Source organism: Zonotrichia leucophrys, chromosome 3 (genome assembly GCF_028769735.1).
Source record: "Zonotrichia leucophrys gambelii isolate GWCS_2022_RI chromosome 3, RI_Zleu_2.0, whole genome shotgun sequence".
Classification (NCBI taxonomy): Eukaryota; Metazoa; Chordata; class Aves; order Passeriformes; family Passerellidae; genus Zonotrichia; species Zonotrichia leucophrys.
The window spans coordinates 37300826-37324441 of record NC_088172.1 but is presented as its reverse complement, the minus strand read 5'-3'; the positions used below and the strand labels follow the sequence as shown (position 1 = coordinate 37324441).

General features: G+C 42.5%; 2 protein-coding genes across 3 annotated transcripts in view; one reads left to right on the top strand and one right to left on the bottom strand.

Moving 5' to 3' along the window:
- Positions 1-21971, bottom strand: part of SOBP (sine oculis binding protein homolog) — a 111505-nt gene extending 89534 nt beyond the window's left edge. For both annotated transcript variants that reach the window (XM_064707828.1, XM_064707829.1), the window contains exons 1-3: positions 21789-21971; positions 12470-12608; positions 10428-10613 (exon numbers count right to left, since the gene is read on the bottom strand). In XM_064707828.1, coding sequence (XP_064563898.1) covers positions 10428-10613; positions 12470-12608; positions 21789-21884 — 421 coding nt within the window. In that variant the 5' untranslated portion in view covers positions 21885-21971. The remainder of the gene's footprint in view (positions 1-10427; positions 10614-12469; positions 12609-21788) is intronic.
- Positions 21703-23616, top strand: part of PDSS2 (decaprenyl diphosphate synthase subunit 2) — a 128412-nt gene continuing 126498 nt past the window's right edge. Inside the window, exon 1 of the mRNA XM_064707832.1 lies at positions 21703-21821. The gene's annotated coding sequence lies outside the window, so the exon portion shown is untranslated. The remainder of the gene's footprint in view (positions 21822-23616) is intronic.

Sequence of the window (23616 nt, the reverse complement as noted above, 5' to 3'; positions counted from 1 at the left end):
TGCACCATAATAAACCAATTCCTTACAGACTGAACCTGCCCCTTTGAATGTACCAGGACAACAGAAGATCCTCTGAATCAAAGGAACCAGACAGCAGACTCTTGTTTCAGATAACAGTAACATATATTCCCCTACTGATAAGAAGCATTTTATCTCTGGAAAAGAGATGATCTACCAGTGATACCTTTCTAATAACCTTCATTTCTGATGAGAGGAACTCACATAAATGAAAAAAGAATATTACAGAGCTGAAAGAGAGCTCACTGGCAAAGTAGGTGCTGAAGTAGCTCTTTTTGAAGCAGGTTAGCTTGTCTGGGGCAGAGTTTTAAAGGGGAAACACAGATGCACCACTGAGATTCTCAGGGTCTTTCATGAGTGATTTGACAGGGGGAACACCTCAGCTGTCATTCAATTCCTGTTCACTAATGCACATGAACAGTCTCCCATAGATGATGAGAAAGACACACACAATTGTTTATTTCTAATTACACAGGCTACCAGCAGCAGCAGCTGTTTACATGGAAAAGCCATGTTATTCACTGCTCTGCACTTTTCTGCAGGTGTTATGCAGGACAGTCAGGTTCAGTGCACCTCCCTCTACCAAAGACCCTCTAACATACATCCTGGCAAGGGAAGGGGAGGAGAGGAGAGAGAGAGGGACCTTCCATGTCAGGCTGCTGTCTTGCCATGTCCCATCCAGCAGAACTTCACAACCACCTCACAGAGAATCCCTTGAAGCAGCATGGCTTCACTGGTGGTCCATAGATTTGATGGTCAAAAAAATAGCAGAGAATGGTTTACAAACTACTACTTCCAGTCACTGTATGCACTTCCAGAAGTGATATGTGATATCCAGGGGGCATCATCAATATTAGTCAAAATGGTCATCATTTTGAAAGAAGGAAGGAAGGGGAAAAGGGAAGGAAATAATCTAGCTATACACAAAGAACTCAAACTGTTTCTCTATTCTACTCCTTTCTCACAATAGTCATCAAACAATGTAAGCCCTTTCATTTCATGGTAACAGCAATAATAGAACTAGATGCCTCTTCAATTAGATAGACTCAAGAACACTGCTACAAAAGGATTAACTGAGTACGGCCATGTGAAGCAGCCAGGAAATAGCAGTACTTCAGAAGGGGGTTCAGAGTACACACTTGCTGGGACAGGACATTAACACATCACTTTTCAAGTCATCTTTGTTCCCTCAAGTGTACATTTGCCTAAGACAACTTTTGATGCAACTCAAACTTGAACTTTTTGTAATGCAGTTCATCAAGTGAAATAGAAAACATCCACGATCACATTTCTATGGACCATCAGTTGGGTCCAGCCCAGTGGGACGAAAACTTGGTCTAAACTCAAATATTCTCTTTCAGCCATAAGTGATGATAAGAACAGCAGAGAAAGGAAGCCATGTTTGGTACCTGGGGGAGTACAGAGCTGTGCCCTATGGGCGTGGGTGACAGCTGGGGACAATGATAAAGGTCCAAACATGACTGACTGTGCGCTTTCCTTCTTCACACTGGTTGTGGTAAACATCTGTGCAGACCTTGTGAAAAGAACTAATTGGCATGTTTTGTTACAGTGTATTAAGCTTAGTTACCAAAATTCAGAACTGCAACATTGGCAGAAAGTATTACTTCATGTATTTCTACCAGCAATGAGAAGCAATAACGTAGCCTCAAGACATTAAGACTGTGCGAAATAAGAAAAGACAGAGTCTTGGGATTTAAGCGTTGTCATCTGCTAAATGCAAGCTGGAATAATCTGAAACCAGAAATTCATATCTTGCATTCCATTCAAGATAAAATTCCTCTCATTTTTTCACAGACCTTTGTTTTTCAAGGCTGAATTCTTTGAAAATCACTTTACCAGATTCCTGCCCTGCTTTCAGGAAAATGTATCAAATCCCTGCTCCTAGAGCGTTCAGCTAGAAGAACTTGCTGCTAGGAGATCACAGGGAAGTAGGAAATTTTCAAATCCAGTAGTTTAAGACTGGTTATCTGTCTTCAATATTTATTCTAATCTTTTCCTGATTAGAACTGCACTAAGAAAGCTTCTCCACAATAATTATCCCAGTTTACTACATTGGTTGGCAATAGTCTCCTTTGTTCATAGTCAATCTTCTGCTGGTAGTCTATCTTAGCATATCTGCTTAAAGTAACATGAGCTCATCCTGACACCATGCCTACATCCATCATGTGAGCTCCCACTGGAGCAGCTCTTCTGATGAAGATCATTCACCATCACTTTTAGGACACATATAGCTATGCTGACACATGTTTGTAAAGTACAAAAATATCACTTGCAAGTCCTGGCACAGATAATATTGAAGTGAAAGAAAATACTTCTTAATAACTGCTTTTTTTTCCCCCTCCATCTGGGCCTGCAACTTTATGACCTGCTTTTGCAAAGTGTTTAGCATGCTCTCAGATCTGTCACACTTATGACAGGTAGCATGGGCACTCTCACAGGTGAGACAAAGAAGAGACGGGACTGACACAACTGAATAGTAACAGGAGGGCTTTCAGCAGAACATACATATTGCTGTCCTCTCTAATTAGACCAGGTAATAGAAAGAGAAATTCTTTCTACATACTGCACAGGATCTAAATCTCCAGCCTCTACTTTTCTGAGTTCTCAACTCTTCACAGGGAGAGATATTATGGGAGTTACAATATTGTGATTTTCTGCCTCTGGGTTGTGTCATTACAAGTAGAAGGAGTACTCCTTGCACCCACCACACAGATACTGTTCAGTTATATCTCCTTGTGGTTTTTATCCTGTGTATTTTTCATAACAAACAATGCAATAAACACGGAGTGTTTGCAGTGTTAAATCATGTTCCCAAAGGGAGTAGTTTGTATAACAAGATAAAATTATCACATTATAATAACTAAATATGCATCAGTCTAAAGCATGCTTCAATTAATCATCAAAAGTTTGCACCGCCTCTTTAGGTCTTAATTAAGCAGAATGTTTGGAATTTTTTTCCTTTCAAACCCATGTGAAGGAGCTGCAGAAAATTGTTCCTCTTAAACCCAATGAGCAGCAGTTTACACTAATTGATCTTATATGGAGCTATAATTTAAACAGGTGGGGGAAGTGAAGGAATGTAATGAGTACAATGGAGTAAATCCATCATGAACAGCTCTGTCTCTTTAAGCAAAACAGCATGATCTATGGTGTTTAGTGCAATGCTCCTGAAATCCCTACAATTCTGGAGTTAATCCTGAATCAGTTTACTAAATTTTAGGTTGTGAAACTCTACTAATACTGTTTTGAACTGAGATGTACTTTCAACTTTAACTCCACCTTCAAAAAGTTGAGTGAAACTAAATGCAGCTACAGCTCTAATCCTGCATATTATGATGATTCAAGGGCAGGTACTTCAAAACCTTATTTTCCATATTTCCTTGCAAGAAATTCAGCAGGAGATAGTCAACTCTTCTGCCAAGAAGATAACATCTCTCCTGCCAAGAAGATAACATCTCTCCCAAAGGTGCCCAACCACAGCACTGCTATGCAGAAGGAAGACCAGGAGGATGGAGTGTTTGGGATTGAGATCTCAACTATGGCACCCCGATTGAGCGAGCCTTTCTGAAACCTGTACCTTGACTTGGTTGTATCCATGATCTGATACAAAAAATATTTTGGAATCTCATCCCTCCTCCATGTCTTCCAGCCAACCAGTTCATCTCTAGCATGAGTTTCCTTCCATCACACTATCAGAAGCCATTTTTCTCCACTACTACTTTCCTCTCTTTCTCTCTTTGCTGCATCCTACCCGCTGACCCAGGCAACTTGGATCCTAGGTTTTTGGGTAGGGAGCTATAATAGCCCTTTTACTTTGAGCTGGGAACTGCACTCAATCCGCTGGTGTATATATAACTTTAAATATTTTAACTGCTTTCACTGTTACTTTCTAATGAAAAGCTGCAAAACTTCCTTTTAAAAGACTTAAGATCTTAACTTAACTTGAGCATCTGCAGCAATAACATTAAGGGCTCACTGTTTCTACTGGGACCTGCCAGGATTTTAGAATTAGATAATTCCAAGTTACTCTCCTGCTGCTCCTGAAATCCCAGATCACTATTGAAGAAAACCAAGTAGCATGCATTCAGATTTTTCATCCCCAAGTAGTTCCTGAGGTTGTTGATCCCAAGCAAGGCAGAAGCTCCATTACAGTCAATTTTCTTACACCCGAAATGCTTTACCAAATTAATCTCAAACTAAAAAAAGGTGAAGAAACAAAACTTCTGAGACATTGCTGCAGATTCCCTTGTGATATCACTTTAAGTGCTCATACCCTAAACAGATGGGGCATGTGACAAACTTAAGGTACAAAAAGCACCTTATAAAAGTCACTACCAGAGGAAGATTGAAATATAGGTCTGACAATAGAAAGCTTGCTGCAGCCATCGCTATGGAAATATCAGAGCCTCTACAATGCATTTCCTTTTAAGGACCAGTCTCTTCAAGTTCACTGCTCTGCCAATAAAGCAAAATGTCCCAGCCCCTTTTGAAAAAGTCATTTTGGGGAACCACGGCCTGCCTACGTTTTCTATGCGTGAGCTGAGGCACGTTCTTATGCATAGCTCAGAAGGGACTGAATGCACAACACAAAAGCTGGCATTTAGGCAGGTTTTAAATATGCAAACAAAAAACGCACCTATTTCAGCTAACAGAGGGGAACTCCCTGTATGCTTGAATACATGCTATTAAGGTGCATACGTGGACTTTATTATTTTCTTTTTAGCACAAAGGAAACATTTGGCCCTCCAGAGAGAGCAAAAGACATCAACAGCAGGCTAGATAGGGCAGGCATCCTGGCAACCACTGGCATTTAAAAACCCAGGCAGTAATAACCCTGCAATCGCTGGAAATTTGATGATGTTTCAAACTGAAAACAAGAGAAATAATTTGAAGAGTAGTGACTATAGGATTTGTTGCAGTGGTCTTTACCAGAAGGCAAAACCTACAGTTAGAGAAATTGTAACGCTGTTCAGCAACCTTCAGATATCTTCTGAAGAGGGATCCAGAGCACAGTAAAATGAGCACAGAGCACAGAAGAATACTGAATAGGGATCCAGAGCATAGTAAAATGAAAGTCTCCTTCATATACAGATCTAACTAGATTTGATAATGTGGTCTTTACTTAAGGAAAACTGCTACTCGGTTCTGCCTGGAATGAAACTTCTTGCTACTGTAGTTATAGATCCAATTCCTCAGTGAATTTTGACAGGTGATCTTGGAATTAATTTTTAGTGGCCTGCTAAATACATTCATGCTTTCAGATTCCTCCAATGCAATTAAATATTGAGAGAGGTTACAGCAGGCTGCTCCAGAATCTTTGTAGGGCAGGAACTCTGCTTATTCCCATATGTTGCACAAAGTTACTCATCTGCACTTGCATTTACAAAATCTCCTATAAATTTTAATTCTAAAGCAATGCTAAACCATAACACAGAAAATTACTGAATTCCCTCCATAAAATAACTAAATACTTACTTTAGCATTTGAATCTGATATTTCTTTGCCAGCCTAGGTCACAGGCTGATTTTACAAGTCAGCACTGGAAATGCTTCTCCTTTAAGACATTTTGCCTCATCAGATACCATTCCTCCAGCCCAGTCCTCCTTCAACTTCACAAGTTTCTGATAACTTCTGGTACAACTTCAGCCATAATACAGAACCTAACATTTTGTTGAGACATTCGTCTGTGGGTTATAGGATCTACATCCCTTTTCCTTCTCCAAATGTTGTGAAAACCTTGGGAGGGAGCATTATTTCTCCCTTGTACTTTTTTCCTCTGTGGAAATCTCAGTAAACTGCATGTCATCATGCCTTCTTGCCTCCCCTTCTCCTGTGTCCCTTGGCAGTGACCTCCCCTGGCAGCACAGCATCACAGGAAGCTTGTTTGGGATGCTCCGAGCAGCTGGCACACCCTGTGCAACACTTGTACAAAGGAGGAGACAGGAAAGGGAAGGATTTTGTCGACCCTCATGCTCAAAGGACAGACCAACCAATGTACTGTCATGGGGATCACAAGATAAAACAAATCAAAGAGCACTCAAAGAAATGGGAAAACTGAGACACCATAGCCTCCAGCAGGTGCCAGGGGAAGGAGACAGCTTGTTCTCACCCGCATTGAAAGAATTTTTTGCATTCTTCTTTGACTACCCTTGATTTCAGCCTTCCTTCATCCCAGGTAACAAGAGTTGTCCAGACTTGCCTGAGCAAAAGGGCAGAGTCACCCTAAGTGCCCTCTCAAATTTACTCTGTCATTAAAGGCTGCAGAATTACAGAAGGTTTGCACACTACATACTAAGGTCATTTACCCCACACAACTGTGGTGAGATTTTTAGTTCTGGGTCATTCCAGGCTATTGCATTGCTGTTCCTCACTATTTCTATGCGACTTTTAAAATGAGGAAAAAAATCAACCAACCAAACAAGCAAATTCAAAAAACCTCACCAGCCTTCTTTACATTGCTGTGCACGAAATAAGAACCTTCTAACAGCAAGCAGAACTCATCTTAGGATCACTTTGTTGTAAGAGGCTGTACTCAAGACTAACCCTGAAGATCACTGAGAATCTGCAGCCAGGTCTAAATGTAGTTGTCAACCAGCTGGGCAAGATGGACTCTTACTAGCCACAAGGAGACTCCTACAGCAACACTCTGGAGGCTGCATTGACTTCTCACATGCTTCTAGATGCAGGCTGGATGGCTGATGCTGACTTATAAAGTGATGTTTGATTTGGGCACTCTTCCAGTGTGGTCTCTCTGGCTGGTGCTGCAGATCAGGGGAGTGCTCTTGCAGACAGCCTCCCATCTAAGTAACTTGAATTCTCCTGGTGGATGCTTCCCATGACTGGATTTAGCATCCTCCACTGACACACCATAACCTGAGTCTGTAGATACTCAGTGCACCACATAGGGCCCATACATTAAACTCAACCTTCTTTGGGTTTAATTATGAGGTACAGCAAGGAGAGAGTGCCTTTATTGGAGCTGTTTCTGTTTGGTTAGTAGCACCCTAATTCTTTCCAGAATCATATAAGCAAATTGGAACCTTTCATTTGATTAAAGCAGAAACTGAACAGCTTGAAGATAACATTTTAGTCAGACTGCTCAAAATTATTTGGTTTTCAAATTTAAAAAAAAACCCAAACAAAGCAAAAAAAAAACCCCAAAAACAAAACAAAACCACCAAAACAAAAACCACTTTATTGCAAAATAAGCATGAGGGAAGAAAGGTAATTTTGTCAACTCTTCAAGGTTTTAGCCTGGTCATACAAAATATGAATGCAAGCAGGACCCTTGTTCAAAGCTTTCCAGCACACTCAAGGAAAACCTAGTCTGCTGAAATCTTCAATGGCAGCTTCCTAGACAGTTTAGGATCAGCACCCCTTCCTCCACTTTTTCAAACTGATAGCTGTTTCTGATAAAGAATTGTATTTGCCTTCCTAGAAATCCTGCTTCCCTTGGCTTCCTGACTGTCTTTTCTACCTCTGCAATTGCTATGTCAGTGCACATAGCAGAGTTTCCTTCTTGCTGCTCTTCAGGTTGGTGAGCATCCCCCATGCTCTGCTCTGCTTCCTCTTACCTGTATTGAATCTTATCAGCAAAATTATTCAACTAATAATTCAATGGATCTGCTTATCCTCCTCAGACCATTCCACTCCTGTCCAAATGAATACCTCAGCCTGTCTCTCTGACACCTCTTTACTCATGCTGACCCTTCTGTTCAAGATCAATACAGCAAGAATTAAAGTCTTAATAATTTCTCCCTGAGTGCTCACTCCATATTATTCTCTCAATAAGGATGGACTGCACCATTTTTCCTGTCCTTCAGGTTCATGATTTAAGTATCATTTTCACCTGTGGGCACTCCCTTTTGAGCTATAGTGAAGTCTTGTAGATTTTTCTCCTGTACAATATCTAAAAGCTTTCCTCACCATTCACAAATTCTGGACACATCCTAATTCTTAGCCTCCCAGTCACTACAGTGCATCACTACTTGGTGTTCCCTCTGGCCAGTAATGTAGCTTTGTCCTCTGTGTGTCCACACAAAATATGCTGCAAAGATCCCTTTTTCTGCCCAGCATTTTAACCTTGAAACTTGCTCTTGGCCTCTTTCTGCCTTTCTCCTCTGCCTCCTTACTTCATTTATCCACTCAAATGTGGATAAATGCTTTTGTGGCAGCTCAGTCATAGCCTGACTGTCCCCCATGCTGAAAATGTCAACCTTCACCTTATTAATGATGTGAGTCTAATCATTTGCTTGCTCAAGTCAAAGAAGCACCTTTGTGCTGTTGCCAAAGTCATCCCCCCTTTGCTTGCAAGGGTCTCCAAGAAAACATCCCCAGAGTTACTCTTGTCTGGCCTTGTATCACTCTGAAGTTTTCTGCTTTGATGTAGTGCCCACAAAATGGTGTCAGAGTGCAGTGCCAAGACCACTGCCTTGCACACTGGCTCTCCTGGAGCCTTTGTACTCCCTTTCCTACCAGTTGTTTCTTGCCAGGCTCTTCAGGGTGATCATGGCTAGGGCACCAACACCCTAAGATAAAACAAAACCATTACTACCCATGCTTGTTGCAAATCCCACAAAGGTGGTGATTCTCCTCCCCCTCCAATCCTCCCAAGCTTTGGTCTCTAAAACAAAGATGAGATAAATACATTAATCTGCTCAGAAGTCATGGTAATCTAGTGCTCATTACCGATCATGGGATAAAGTCAGAGGAGGCAGAGATTATGCATTCATATCTCCTGTGCAGGTACAACAACATTATTCATTGTTAATGAATTAATTAAAAACCTAAAGGTGGGAAAGACTTATGAAAAGCTCTCTCTACACATTACCCTTAGAGGTACATTTGAACACAGGATCATATGGTGTAGGTGGACAGGCAAAGAACAGAAGGCAGTTGACTTGGCCAAGATTCCCTTGTGTCCACTTAACTACTGTTGCAGTAATTTGTTTTTCTACTTCATAGTTCAATCTCCTCCTGCTTATTTGGTGTCATAAAAATCCAGCAACTCTGGCAATTTTCACAATGCATGCTATAGCCTTGTGTTCACATACCACAAATTCAGCATTCTGGATTCATTCGTGACTCAGATTGGAGGGGAAAATAGCTTGGGATGGCACAAGCCCTTGATTAAAGCTTTAGGGCCAAATCAACAACAGCTGAGGATCCAGCCCATATGGCCTGAGATCTTTAGCTGTGTAAAGGCTGCAGGAATGGGCCCAAATAGCTTTGGTAATTAGCAAATATCATATAAAATAGATTGAAAGTCTTTGGCAATGAGCACGTATTGAGTAACATTTGGAAATTATTCATTGAATATTATATACTTCTTTAGAGATAAAACTCAATGGCATAACAGTAATTTAGGAGGGGCAACTGTAGTCTATTACAAGACCAAGAACAGGCAAACACTTTCTGGGATCAATCAGTATTTTACAGCTACCTTTAGACAATGTCATGAAGGGCAGAGGTGACTTGGGACCTGATCCTACAAGCAGTTCTGCCTCTGCAGAAGCACCCTGGCACCTGCTGGCACCTCTTTGGCTCTGTGTGTGGAGAGCTGATGTTCTTGGGTAGGAGTTGCATGTCACCCTGCATTCCTCAGTGCCTTGGTCACTCAAGAACAACCACAACAGCACCCAGGGACTTCCATGGAAGCAGGATTCCGCCTGCTCCTATCTGGATTCACCAATTTTCACACCGTGTGGAGCAATAAACAATAACACAACAATTAATCACCCTGGTATAGCCATAAGAGCTCCTTCCACAGATTACAAGCAGCATGCAGAAGGGAATAAATCATTTTTCATGCAAACTCTGAGGAATGGCATGTTAGAAAACCACCCCTGATAAAAATCTAATGAAAATGTAAAACGTCTCAATGCAGTCTCTTGGGTAGAGTCAAAATCATATTAAACCCTTGAGAGACAGCAGTCAGGGATTTCAATGGGAATCAAGAGACAGTATTCCCAGTATGAGCTTGTTAACCTGATATAAAGACATGATACTGATTTGATGGCTTTGTCTCTTTCACTGTTTCCTCCATGCAGCCTATTTTTAATTTAATAATCTTCCATTAATTTAGCTAAAGGCTTTATTCACCAGAACAAAAGCTTCTTCTTTCCTAAAAGCAAATGCTGTTGAAGTGCTGAGAGCATAATCCAGCATGAGGAGTGTCACAAGCAATGCAAGTTTATTGTCATTGCATTTGCAGGAGTTTTTCAAGAATACGAAAGTGATTAAAGCCACTCTCCCATTCATTTTTAATGTACCCTGTGACTGGATTTTAATAATTTTGAAATCAGCCCTCTTGCTAAGACACCGGGATCCAGTGATCTCAGGACATTGTCAATAACAGTAACCATTTTTACATGTGCATTAGGATTTACCTGCTGGTGGCTTTATGAAAGGTGGTGGAATTAATGGGACAATTATAGGTACATTCCCATGATCCTTCGACCCTGCTGGTGAGTCTGATAGTCCATTTCCTGTGGCAAGCCCTGGGTAGCTTGGGTTTATATTGTACGGTGAAATAACACTGTCCTCAGGTAATTTTGGTTTTGGCAAAGAATTTTCTGTAAAACACAAAGAACACATTGTACAGTATGACACATAAATTTCTTAAATGGCCCTACGTACTTTCACCAATCTCTTCATTAAATTACTTACCCTAATATAAGAATAGTGCACAAAAATCCAAGGTATTTTCCCTTTTAAAGAAATTGATACTTTCCAGTAATCTTCAGAAGCGCTCCATTCTTTTTTCAAAATCAAACTCACACTTTCTTTTTGCAGAAGGTAAAAGGTGGGATTATTTTGTCATGTACAGTCTTAGTATGCCTGATTTAGTCAATGGCATCCTATTCTTGTACTTCATTTCTACTGTTTGCATGGTGATCACACTTGGTGTGCTGTGATTTCACCAGTACAAGGAGCATGAACTGAAGAATAAAAGAATTCCTATTCTCTCTAAATAATATGAGTAGTAATAATAAAAGGAATTTAAAGAAAGGAACAAAATATTGGAATCACAGCAAAGCATGCATAAAATGATGGCAGTTATTATTCTAATTCTTTAATCCCAAATCACCTCTGGATTCTTATTTCTAAGAATTTCTCTAATAGCTCCCAGCCATGGGACTCCCTCTTCTCCCATCTCTCAGAACAAGAAATATGCTTTTTCCCCTCCCAAAAACTGCATACACCAAAAATTTATATCTGTCACAGGCATTTGACATATATGGTACATAAAACATGATTTGTATCATGTGCCTGTTAAAAAAATATTTCATAATTTTGATCAAGCATAGACTGGAGCCAGTAATAATTCAGTAAAAGATGTATTTATTAAAACAGAAACAAATTAATAGTATTACTACACAGGCACAAGTTTCTTTAAAGGTAGCTTAATGACATTACGTTTTCAATGAAAAATAAATATTGATCACCAATGTTGTTATAGTACTAACAAGCTGCAAACATTCCATTTTAACACAATTAGGTTGTTTCACCTTACCTCTAATTTCTTCCCCTTTTTTCTAGCCATCTGTCTGTCCCTCAGCACTGGTCTCTCTGGTGTCAGTACTCATTGCAACACTCACTGAATACAGTGCTGCTGCTGGCTATCAGAAAGAAAACCCAAACACTGCTGTCCATGAGCACAGTGAAAAGCAGCACTCCAAGTGGATAAAAGCTGCTGGAATCTCCTCTCTTTATCCCACCTTTGAGGAACTCCTGTTGGATAAGTCAAGATGCAGCAATTTTCTACTCTTCTCCTTACCCTGATGACAAGCCCCTATCCATTCCCTGAGGCTGAGGAGTTAGAAGGCAAGAACTGAATGACAGAACAAACCAACGGGCTCCCAGCTTTTACATTTTGAATCACAAAGATTCAGCAATGTCGCAAACAAATTTCATCCATGGAAAATTTCTACCACAGTGCAGAAGACAGTATAGTACAAACATGGATGAGAAGCTTTTTGTGAACATTCACACTTGTTCCTACATGTGTGAATATTCCAGTTAAAAATCTTTCAATATTTTAAAAAGTTGCAGGCCAACCAGCCTTAGTATGGGAAGCCAAAGGGTTCCTTAAGGCCAGCCTGCTAAGAAAGTACTCCTTCCCTTCTCCAGTTGTGAGTAGTTTGTTTGTTGATACCACAGACACATGGCTTTCAACGGACACATGAAAGGCATTATTTGTGAAGATACATATCAATATATAACAATATATCAATACACCAATAACAAATTTGTTAAATTACTTTTCCCATAGCCTATCAGCTTCCCTGTGCCACAAGGTACTCTCAGGTATTTTTATGTTAAGCAACCAAGACACAACAGCAGAACATGCTTTGCAATCAACACCAATCAGACAGGTTGAGCTATTAATCCCTCTTTACATGAACACAGAAACATGAAGTCTCGTTACCTTTGAGAACAGAAATGTGCTGGCGGCTTTCCCCATCTGCTGAGTAGTTCCTGAATTCAATATCTTCTCCATCTTTCAGTTCTACCTTATCATAACCATACCAGCCAAGGAGCTCATTCATAGTGTTTTCAGCAAAGTTCTGAAAGAGAAAAATTACCTACTTATTTATGTAATCAATAACCATTTGGAAGGTAGGGAGGACTGCATAAATCGAACCATATCTGTGCTACATGAGGAAGTGTCAGGTTTGGCCCACCTCCTCAAAGACAAATGTTCATTTCATAACTCAAGTGCATAAAGTGAAACGCATTTAAATCTCCGACTGGCACATGTAATTATGACAGAGACTCATATGTCTGTAATTTAAAGAAAATGAAAAGGAGAGTAATTTATGACTTTTGCTCTGACATTCAATGTCAGAAATATTTTAACATACATTCCTCACACAAACTTGTCTGTGTTGCCATAAAATATTTAAGACTGCAGCAAGAGAATAACAGAAAACCAAGATTTTTTTCCCAGCCAGCAGTTAATCAATCTTACTGCGTTACAGTCTTTTCAGCTGGAGCAGGTCACTGACACAATTACAGTTCCTTGAGGTGCCCATGAACCAAATCAAATAAAATCGCAGCAGACATTTTTTTCTCAGTTTTAAGCCCTTGCATAGTCAAAGCACTTAAAGATTCTTCACTGTGACAGCATTCTACCATCATTTTTCATACAAATGTTTCTTATATTTGTTTAAGAAAACCTTTCTCAATTTTGCCGTATTTATTTTCAAACCGATTTCCAAGCGGCCGAGTGGTTACATTTTATGTTTGTATGGAAATGTAAAGTATGGAACATGACTGTCATAACCCTCAATTTCTATTAAAAATATGTCCTCTAGGTCATGAGGCAAAAGTATTTCTGTAGAAAATGCTCATTACTGGGCCAGGAGATTTAGTGGAGTAAGTTAAGAAATCTGCAGCCAGGCAACAAAGCTTTCTGAAACCAAATAGTGCCACAGAGCTCCACAGCTTATGGATTTAGGAAACTGCCAAGGGAAACCAGCTAACGAATTATTGCAATGGCAAAGATCAGTTTCAAGTAGTATGACAACTATAAGTTGAAACAAAAAAGCCACACACAGAGCCTTTCTATTTGGTTTTTGCAATTTTTTGCAATTTTTTTTATTAACACTCTCCTAGAACAAATTCCAAACTTCATATTCCTCCAAGATCTTGACATCTAAATTAATGCCTCTGATAAGCACTGCCTCCCAGGACTCTGGCAAGGGAATAGGGAGAATACAACACCAATTCAAAACAAATGGTGAATGTCAAATTTGCAGGTTGCCAGATTTTGTCTAGTAACCGCTCTAGCTAAATTTTTGAGTGGGAGAAAGTCTAATGATAGAACACAGCAATTCTCCAGTCATTTAAACAAATAAATAAAATTAATCAGATGATAATTGCTTTTGAATTCAAAGCTGCAGCAGGCGCTGCGTCCCAGAACCTCGGAGCGCTGCACTGCTCCTGGCTCATTCATCACACCAGATTACATAGGTGTTCCTGTCACTCAAGGAGCACTGTAAAGCAGCTATAAGCAATAAACACAAGCAATTTGTACTCTTCCAAGAGTATCATCTCTGCAATTATGCTACAAACACATTTCAGGAAAAGAAAACCCCAGAGCAGACTCCTAAAGCATCCATTTCCTTTTGTTTTTTCCCCTATGCATTTTCACCTTACCATCTGATGGAAGTCACAATTCTGTGGCTGTCCTGTGCAGCCCAAGATTTCTGGAAAACATTCCATTATCCCACCTCTGCTTCTAGACTCAGCATTATAAGTATGGTATGTGAGTTATGCCACTACTACAGCTTTCAATGAGTACAATGCAGTGCAAATGTGGCTAACAACTATCTAAATAATTTATATGATGCAGTATTGTGTTTGAAATACTAGCAAAATTTAAATTTTTTCTAGAAGTTGTTTTTCATTGCTTTTTTGGTTTTTTTTTCTTTTAGCTTTTTAGAAAACTTTTCTCTTATCATTGAAGAGACCAAATTCACTAACCCTGTTTGTAACCCATGGGAAACCAATAACAAAATCACCTGGACCTGGGGAGTCAAATCTCACCACTGCAGCTCACCCAAAATGACCTGAAAGGGCCCACAGAGGCCCAAAGGCAAGGTCTGCCAGCTTCCCATGCTTTGCTAAATTTCATCTATGGAGACACAGCCCTAGAGACTAATCTAGCAAGGTAGAGACCAATAGACAAAGTCTTACCAATTTAAACCCCATGCAACCAAATTAATTGAGTAGCTCTAAATTTGCCTCCTGTGGATGCTTTGTGTTTTATTTGCACTGCTGATCAACTCAGACAATGAATAATTTCTAATTACTTGTCAAGGAATACATAAGCAAGGTTGTACATATGTTTGTTTTTTTCCTGAAAATGCATACATGGATCTGTCCCTTTGAAATGTAGTCAAAATGACGGCTGGGTTTGCAGTGGCACAAAATTTAAGTACCTTTCACATCTCATTTAAACTATCCATGATAAGTGATGCACCAAAATGAACACTCATACTGACAAAAAATACATTGGATTTCAAAATCACTCATCATAGAGATCTGACTCTTTTATAAAATAGTAAATCAATGGGGTCTTTTCTATTAACTTCAATGAGAGTACAATGAGGTTGCATGCCAGCAATAACAAAAGTAAGCACCCTTTTACACTGATTTCCCAAAAAGAGTGGCTTGGACTTAAAAAAAAATAAAAGAAGAAAACAATTAAGACATTCTCCTTCATAATTTATCTTACCTACTACAATGATGCAAGTCACCCTTAATACCATTCTCTCAGTGACTAACAGTCAGAGCTCCATTACACCACACTCTATTCACAGCAAATGGAAAGCATGACCCCATCCTCAGCAAGCTGAGTGTCAAACCTGAGAAGTGTTTTTTTCCACACTGACTCTGTTGCATAGATGGGTATCCAAAAAACATCACCTTCCCTCAGACTCCTGACCACAACACCTATTTGCAGAGATGTCAACACCCTGACAGTTATGCTAAGATCATGCTGAAGCCACTGCCCTGAAGCTGACCACTACTAATTCATTGTTTTCATGTATTTCCCCTTCTTTCATTTCAATGATAGACATAAAACACATGGATTCAAGACATGGTAACGAGATGAGATTTGTAAAGATCGGTGTGGTGGCAATAGTCAATACACAAATGATTAGATAATTTTTCTCTGTGTGAATGCAGGGAAAGAGGGAAAGAAGAAAAGAAAAAAATAAGAGAGACAAAGACCAGTTCTTGGTGAAGCTAAGGAAAGGAAGAAAGCATATTAATACACAACCTGTACATGCAGAGCAGAACATCACTGAAAGATGCACAAGTGTCAAAGGCTTAGTGAAAGGAATGGTGACAATTGTAACACTGAGGCTTGAGAAAAGCAGGAACGTGGACCCAATACTGAAGCAGGAAAGCAGAAACAGCTGTGATCAAGCAGGCTAGACAGCGGCCAGAGGAATTGCAAGATCATGGACCTGCCAAAGACTAGGAAGGAGATGTGAAGGCAGGTGTGGATGACCAATGGAAGATGTGCAAGGAGCTGCAATTCAAAGCTTTGGCAGGAACAGGACAGCAGAGACATTAAGGTAGTCCATGCTTACTTTCAGACTCATTCCCCAAAAGGATGTGGAGCATCTGCAGGATGAGGCTGCCACCCCACTCCCACAGCTGTGCCAAAGGGCTGGGATGATGTGAAAGACTAGTGTAAAGAGAAAACCTTACTCATAATCAGTAAAATCTCAGGTCAGCAACCATACTGCTAAGTTGGAACCCTTATATCCACTGAACCCAAAAGGAGCCCCCCCTGCAGGGACCCACAGATTTCATTGCAGATGTACAGCAATGGAGTCTAACTTCAGCCAGGTGTGGAGACAATGCTCAGTCCCCTGTGTGAAAACAGAGACTGAGCCCTGGTGCCACCCACAGTGTGGGTCAGCATCAGAGCTGAGAAGAAAACCACAGAAATCCAGTCCCACGTCCTCCTGTGCTCATTCTGCCACGCCAGGCACCAAGCACACAAATTTTTGAGACCACAGAGGAAACACCAGTCCCCTCTGCAGCTGCCAGTGCACCCAGGCAGTTGGTTAACATCCCACAGGAGCAAAACCTCCTGCTCTTCCCTAGCTGACAGAGCACCATTACAGCTGCTGACTGCCCGAGCATTCACTACGGCTGCAGCACAACCAGCTCACGCCTGCCAAAGAAACCGGCCCGAAAACACTCCGCTGTCCCCAGTCACACACCACAGCCAAAGCCCTTCCTTCCCAAGAGATGGCAACCCAGCTTTTGCCCACTGCTAAGTCCCAAAGCACTTATCACCACAGTGGGGCAATGTGGAATTTGTGTGTTTTAGCTGTATTATTTCTCTACTCTTCCACTATACAGAAATACCTTCCCTCCTGGAAGAGCCAGGATAACTGACTGCTACGCTCATTGGTATTTCTACTTGAATTTGCTCCCTATTCCCCTGAAAGATGAAGAGTGTGTTGATGCGCTAGACTGCAGTTTCCCTCCTTTCTGAGTCTGACTTATATGCTAGGCAGTAAAAATATAATCACATTTATTCCCACTTTAGGATTCATTTCATCGTAACAATACACCTACAGTTTGATTTTTTTACATTACAATGCATCATTTCCCCAAATCTTTGCTAATTAATACATTCTCAAGCTATGCCACACGTGTCTTTCCATCTTAGATCTCTTGACTTTCCTCCTCTATGAACATTATTCACAGAGGGCAAGGCCTGGCTTCACTGAATGGGGCCTGGCAAACATGGAGGCAAGAAACACAGGGGAGCATGAGTCTGTCAGACTCATTTTCTTCTAGGTTTTACTGCTCAATGTTTATTTCAGATCTGGGAGGAAGCATAGTGGCTCCACTCCATTTCCTTGCCTGCATAACCCACTCAGTGCAGAGCCCCACAAATTCACTTTTCACTTTCACTGCATCAAGGAAATAAAAATGTTTCTAGGGGCACTACACAAACTTGGATCTTTTTTCCCAGCCCTCACATTCTTTGCTTGTTTATGTTGTCGCCATACTGAATTCTGTGATTAGACCTTTACACTACCAGAAAGAACAATTCCATTATGCTTTACTTTCCTTTGTCCTCCCATGTACATTTGGTTCTGTATAACCCACTTTGTTTGGGGAAGCACTGTTTGTGCAGTGCTCTGCCAGGTGAGGCTCCCTGTGCAGACAGGCAACCCCTCTGCAGCCATCCCACAAAACTTTCATGCATACTCCACAGAAAAACCTTGGTCTCTTGAAATAATGCAATTGATAAAGCCTGTCTGCTTTTCCACTTTCCCAAAGATATTTTTTGCTTTTCAGGAGAGAAGGGAGGAGTTTCCTTGGAATCTTCCGAGCGCTCTGAGCAAACTGGCTCGCTCCAGGCGTATGGCTGCTACGCCTGCTTCACCGCTTTCCTCCTTCTGACAGTAGTACTTTCAAATGCCAAACAGGGACTATTTAAACACTAAACTGAAAGATATTCTGATCAGTTTACTATTAAATGATAACAGATGGGGCTGCCCTAAGCTCTAGGCACCAGGAACAAAGCCCAATTTTAGATACAAATCAGTTATCGAGAATATTTATGGACAGCAAACTCCTTGGGCACATGGAGCATCCCTGTGAAATTACAACATGAATTAATTGCTTATCTTTCAACTGCTAGAGACACATGGATACAGTGCCTCATCTGTGCAGGAGAACTTCCAGTGCAATTCAGTACTGGATTTAACCTCACCTCACAGCATTGCAGAGCACCTAGCTATTCCTCCTGAGCAGCACTGCTTCCTGGCAGCAGGATGGCAAATGGAAATAAAAATGGAAATAAGGGAGGAGAGATGGATGGGGGATCCACCACTGTGCCTAGACAAGTGCTTTCATCAATTTAACTTTTACAGATATTTTGGTCTCAAAACAGTAGTGGGTTCCCTGATGACAATAGGTTTGGATCTATGAGGAGTTCTGTTATTCACCAGCAAGTGAAAATGACACCAAACTGAATTTCAGAATAACCATCTGCTTTTCCTCCAGGGCATGAGGTGAATGCTACCTCTGGAAGAAACACTGGAAAGTCTCATCTGAAGGAGGAAGGAGGACAAAAGGAAAAACAACTAGAAAATATAAAAGAGTGGCTGTAAAGGTCACAGTGCAACAAAACAGTTCCTGGTGAATATATTTTTCATTGAAACGTAATATCAGAAAACTGTGCAGAGTCATGTACTTTTTGCACACAACATTGTATCAAATTAAAATTTGTTATAACCATAGTGTACATCAGGTTAGCGATAACAAAAACGTAACTCAATATCTGGCATAACGAAAGAGCGAGCAACCTGAATATCCATCCAGTCATGTAAAAACCAAGCTGTGACACTACTGTTGGAAAACACTAAAGCAAGCAGTTAGGTGTTGTGATCCTTCTCGAGTAAATATCTGACTGTATCAAACAGCAAATCTCAAAGGAAGTCTCTGTGATGAGGTAATATTATTGCTCATTCATAGTGCCTTGAATTTACTGTACTTAAAATAGACACTTGTACCAATGGCCTTTTTATTATCCAAAGGGGGGAAAAAAGAAATCACATATACACCAGTCCTTTTTCTTTCTGCTAGCAAAGGGAGGCAATCTGATCCAACATGGGCTGAAACCTGAGTAGGTCACTGTACACCATGATAAAATTCCCTAACCCCTGAGCCAAACTTCCCTGAGGGGGCCCTCCTACTTCTCCTTTACTTTCCAAGCTGACTTTTCCATTCCCTCTCTCGTCTTTTCCTCCCCTTCATCTCTTTCATTTCCCCTACCTTAAAGCCTTGATATCTGATCTGCTGCTGATACTCAGGTTACAGTTTTTACAGCTTAGGCTGTCTATTGCTGTATACATTCCTTTCTTTCTGCTCTGCTGTGATTACTTACCAGAGCTTATTTTACACTGGTCCAGATGAAAGCAGTTCAGATGAAGGGAAACAGCCAGCCTGTTTGAACATTACAGATACAAACCTACACAAGGGCACATTGTGCTCCTTCTGTCATCTCACTGCAAACATTTTGCACACTGTAACCAATTTGTTACATTTGTGTATTCTCCGGGTTTATTAAGAACAACTAGACGTCAGTTCATCAGCAAAGAACAAGGGTAAACGATCACCACAGGATTTTAACTTTCTCAACCAGTCAAAAATTCAAACTACTACTTATTTTTCCTCACTGCTCTTTTTCCCTTCTTAGATGACAGCAGCCAACAGCCCTACTAAAAATGCATAGCACATATAGCATAGTTTATGCTGAAAGGTGGGCTATGGAAGGTTCTGCCATCGGCTGTCTCACTCTCAACAAGAAACTACATGGGTTCAAAATGTCCTTTCTATACACCTTTAGTTTTTAAGTCAGCTGAAATACTGAGGTTCCTTAACCTTAAGCAGTTAGCCATGATTAAAAAAGAGAAACTCTCTACATGAAGGTTAATGCCAGTGCTTAATACCAAAGCATTAGTTTAAAATTGTGTAATTTTTCTCCTTCACACAATGTTGTTTTTGTTTCTTCCTCACCCTTTCAGACAAACATCTGTTATACTGTAGAAGAACAACTATCTCCCAAACCGCTGAGTGTGCCTGCAGCCAAAGTAAACAAAACAAACCCAGAGGATCCAGCACAGTCAGCCTTTATATCCAGCCAGGATAACATTTCACATGTTTTGATTAAAATTAGCTAATTTGTAATTCTAGAACCTATGAAACTTAAAAGCTGCAATCCATATAGATCGCATTAGGCGATGGTCTGAGGGGCCAATGCCCTGCACTACAGACCTCTGCAGTCCTCAAAACTATGTGGGATTACAATGAGCAGTGACTCTCCGGTGGCTGCACAGAGCCCTCTCCGAAAATAGGATGTGTCACATATCTCACAAAGAAAGATCCCGCTCCTCTGGACTTGCAGCTACTACAGTTTGTTTCCAAAGAGATGCACCAGCACATTATTTTGTTTGTACCCCTAATACTACTCTTGTCCACATTCACACTTGAAGTGCACACAGACCCATGTACACGCTCAATACACAGGCAGCCTCGGGCAGGAAAGGGCACCTAACCGAAATTACTGGTGTGCAAAAGAGGGGAGAGGGGAGGGGACGGCGCATTCCCGTTTAATTTTATATGGGGAGATCAATGTTCCGGAAAGCAAAGATATTTTCACTAGGCATCATGCATATTTATACACTCGCCTATATAGTATACATACTATGTGAACGAGTGACATTTTCCAGGCAGTCTTCCACTTATAATCAGCCTTTTAATAAATGACATATTCAAATTAAATCTCAGCAGCTTTATCTCATAGCCAGACTATGCTGTTTTAGTCACTTTATCTGCGCATTTAACAACAAGTTCAGCTGAAGTCTAGCAATACATTGTTACCAACTTTGGGGAATTAGAGACAGCAAACAGGCAGGGAACAGACATGGAAAACCGGCGCAAAAAACAGGACCGGTCCAGCCTGGAACAGCGACCTAATGATAAAAGAAGTTCCAAAATAGCGGGTTTGTGCCATCGCAGCCATCCCAACATCTGGAGCGGCCGCCGGAGCACAGCTGGAGTGGCACCGGTTCCTATCAAGCAGGACAGCCCTCCGCGCGGTGAATACACGCTTCCATCAGAGGCAGCCCGCGGACAAGCCCTCGGACATGCCACCTTCCAGCGACACCCCTGCGCTGCCGCGAGCCGCGGAGCCAAGCGGTGCAGCGCAGGAGGAGGCGAAAGGGGCACGGGGAGAAAAGGGGTCTCAAGTGCCGGACTGATGCACGGCTCAGACCGCAACGTTTCACTTTGACAATTTAATTACACAGCTGCAGCTGGCGATTGAAAAAAGGACAGAAATACAGTGTTTAAAAGAGATCTCTTTCTTTCCTAACTTTAAGGTCTTCGCAGCTACCTGAGGGGGTGGCTATGGAAAGAAAGAGGAGAAAAAAAAAAAAGGCTCATCATTGGCACCCGAGGAGCTTAAAAGCCCAACGAGAGAGTTATTTTTAAAAAATAAATAAAGCTGGTCAATGAACAGGATTTGCAGCCTGTGAATTCGTCTCTGTTTGCAGCCCAGGAGGCGGAGTTGAGACACATTCAGTGCATCCTACAAAAAAAAAAAATGACAAGAGATCCTTTCTTATTTCATCTCCATGCTCGGAGGCGGGGGTGCGGGGGGGGACCCCGCTCCCGTCCCCATCACAGGCACCTACCTTCATCTCCTCGTTGATCTCCCGCTTCACCGGGTGAGCCGGCTTCCTGCTCCTTTTATTTTCGGGAGGTCTCCCTTCTTTCTCCATTTCTGCCATTTTTTGCGCCTACTTGGTGGTGGTGGTGGTGGAGATGAAATGGCTGCTGGTGCTCTGGGGGGGCCGGGAGGGGCGCGGGGGGGCGGCGGCGGCGGCTCTCAGTGGTGGCAGGCGGCGCCGCGGAGGGCCCGGGGGGAGCGCGGCGGCGGCGGCGGCGGCGGCGGGCGGGCGGGGGGCGCGGGCGGGCAGGGGCGCGGGTGCCCCGGCGAGTCAGCCATCTTCTGCCTCGCCGCCGGCCCGCATGGGAGCGGCGGGGCGGGCGGGCGGGAGGCAGCGCGGAGCGAGCCGGCCCCGCGCCTGCTGTGGCGCTGCTGGCGGGCTGCCGCGGAGGGGGCGGCGGAGGGAAGGGGGAGGCCGGCCCCGGACCGCCGGCGGGCGGGGCTTGCCGGCACCGAATCGGCCGCCGCTGCTCGCCATGGGAGCCGGGGAGGGGGGAGGCGCCGAGCACCGGGCGGAGCGGAGCGCGGCGGAGGGGAGGGGGCGGTGCGCACCCGCCCCCAGCCCGGAATGGGGAGGGGAGCCCGGTGCTCCCCACGAACGCCCGAGGGGTCGGCCCGCTCTGTGTCCCCTACGCAGCCGACCCGACTCGTCTCGTCCCGTCCCGTCCGCTCCCGTCCCGTCCCCGCCGCTTTCACCGAGGCTTTCCCCCTGATCACTCCTGGTTTTCCCTTTATCTGCGGCGGGGAGGTGCGGATGAATGGTTTGGTGGGACGCGCTTCAGCGAGGAGGTGCCGGATTACAGCACACACTGTGGGCGATACATTGATTATTCCTAGGCTCTGCTTTCCCGCTTTCCCTGGCAGTCCCTGATTACCCGATACAACGCATTACGGCACGGGGGTGTCCATTGTTCCGACAGTCAAAATTGTAATCGTACGGGGTTTCTCATTATGACTGCGGTGCACCTTAAAATGATACGGTTTTTATAAAAACACCCAAACCCACAGTCGAAAATGAACTGCGTTCCGTGTGGGCATGAGTAGGCTCCCCATAATGTTTAGCCTGTCAAAGACAAGTTCGGTTTGTGTGCAACAATGTTTAATTTACATTCTCTGTTTCCGAAGCTTTAAATCACTGGCACTTTTTAGCATGAAAAGTTGAGCACAACTTTGTTCGTCTCGTTACTAAAATGAGCCTTGCCTGCCTGTCAGAGTGATTTCTAGAGACACGGGGAACATTTTTCCCCGCGACTTTGAGAATAAGAAGAAACGGGGATTTTGCACAGTCTCAGCTGTTAGAGCATCGAGCATCAAAAGATGAGATAGCAACCAGACTGAACCTGTAAAATCCTAGAGCACATCCGCAGTGGTAAGGTCACGGCCGCTGCGAGGCGAAGGTGCTGCCACTCCCCTCGCTGCCTGAAAGAATCAGGCAGATGTTGGAAAAAACCCAGCCCTGATGGTTTGTTTTTCGCAGAGCAGCAGGACCTCGCAGAGACCCCCGAGAAGGCTCTGCTGGCAGCAGAGTTGCAGGAGTTCAGCCGCAGCAGGGCTCGTGCTGTGGGCTCGGTCTGTTCCACACACCCCAGGAACACAAGGTCTGGGCTCAAACCCACCAAGCAGCAAGCATGAGAAGAAAACAAGGGTTTTTTTTTGTTTTTTGGTGGGTTTTTTTTTGGGTTTTTTTTTTTCTTGCTTGTAGTATTTTAAAATACAGTGATTTCTCAAACTTGTGGAAACTAATTTTTGGCTACAGGTAACCTTCAAAAGATGTTGCTCAGCAGGGAGGTTTC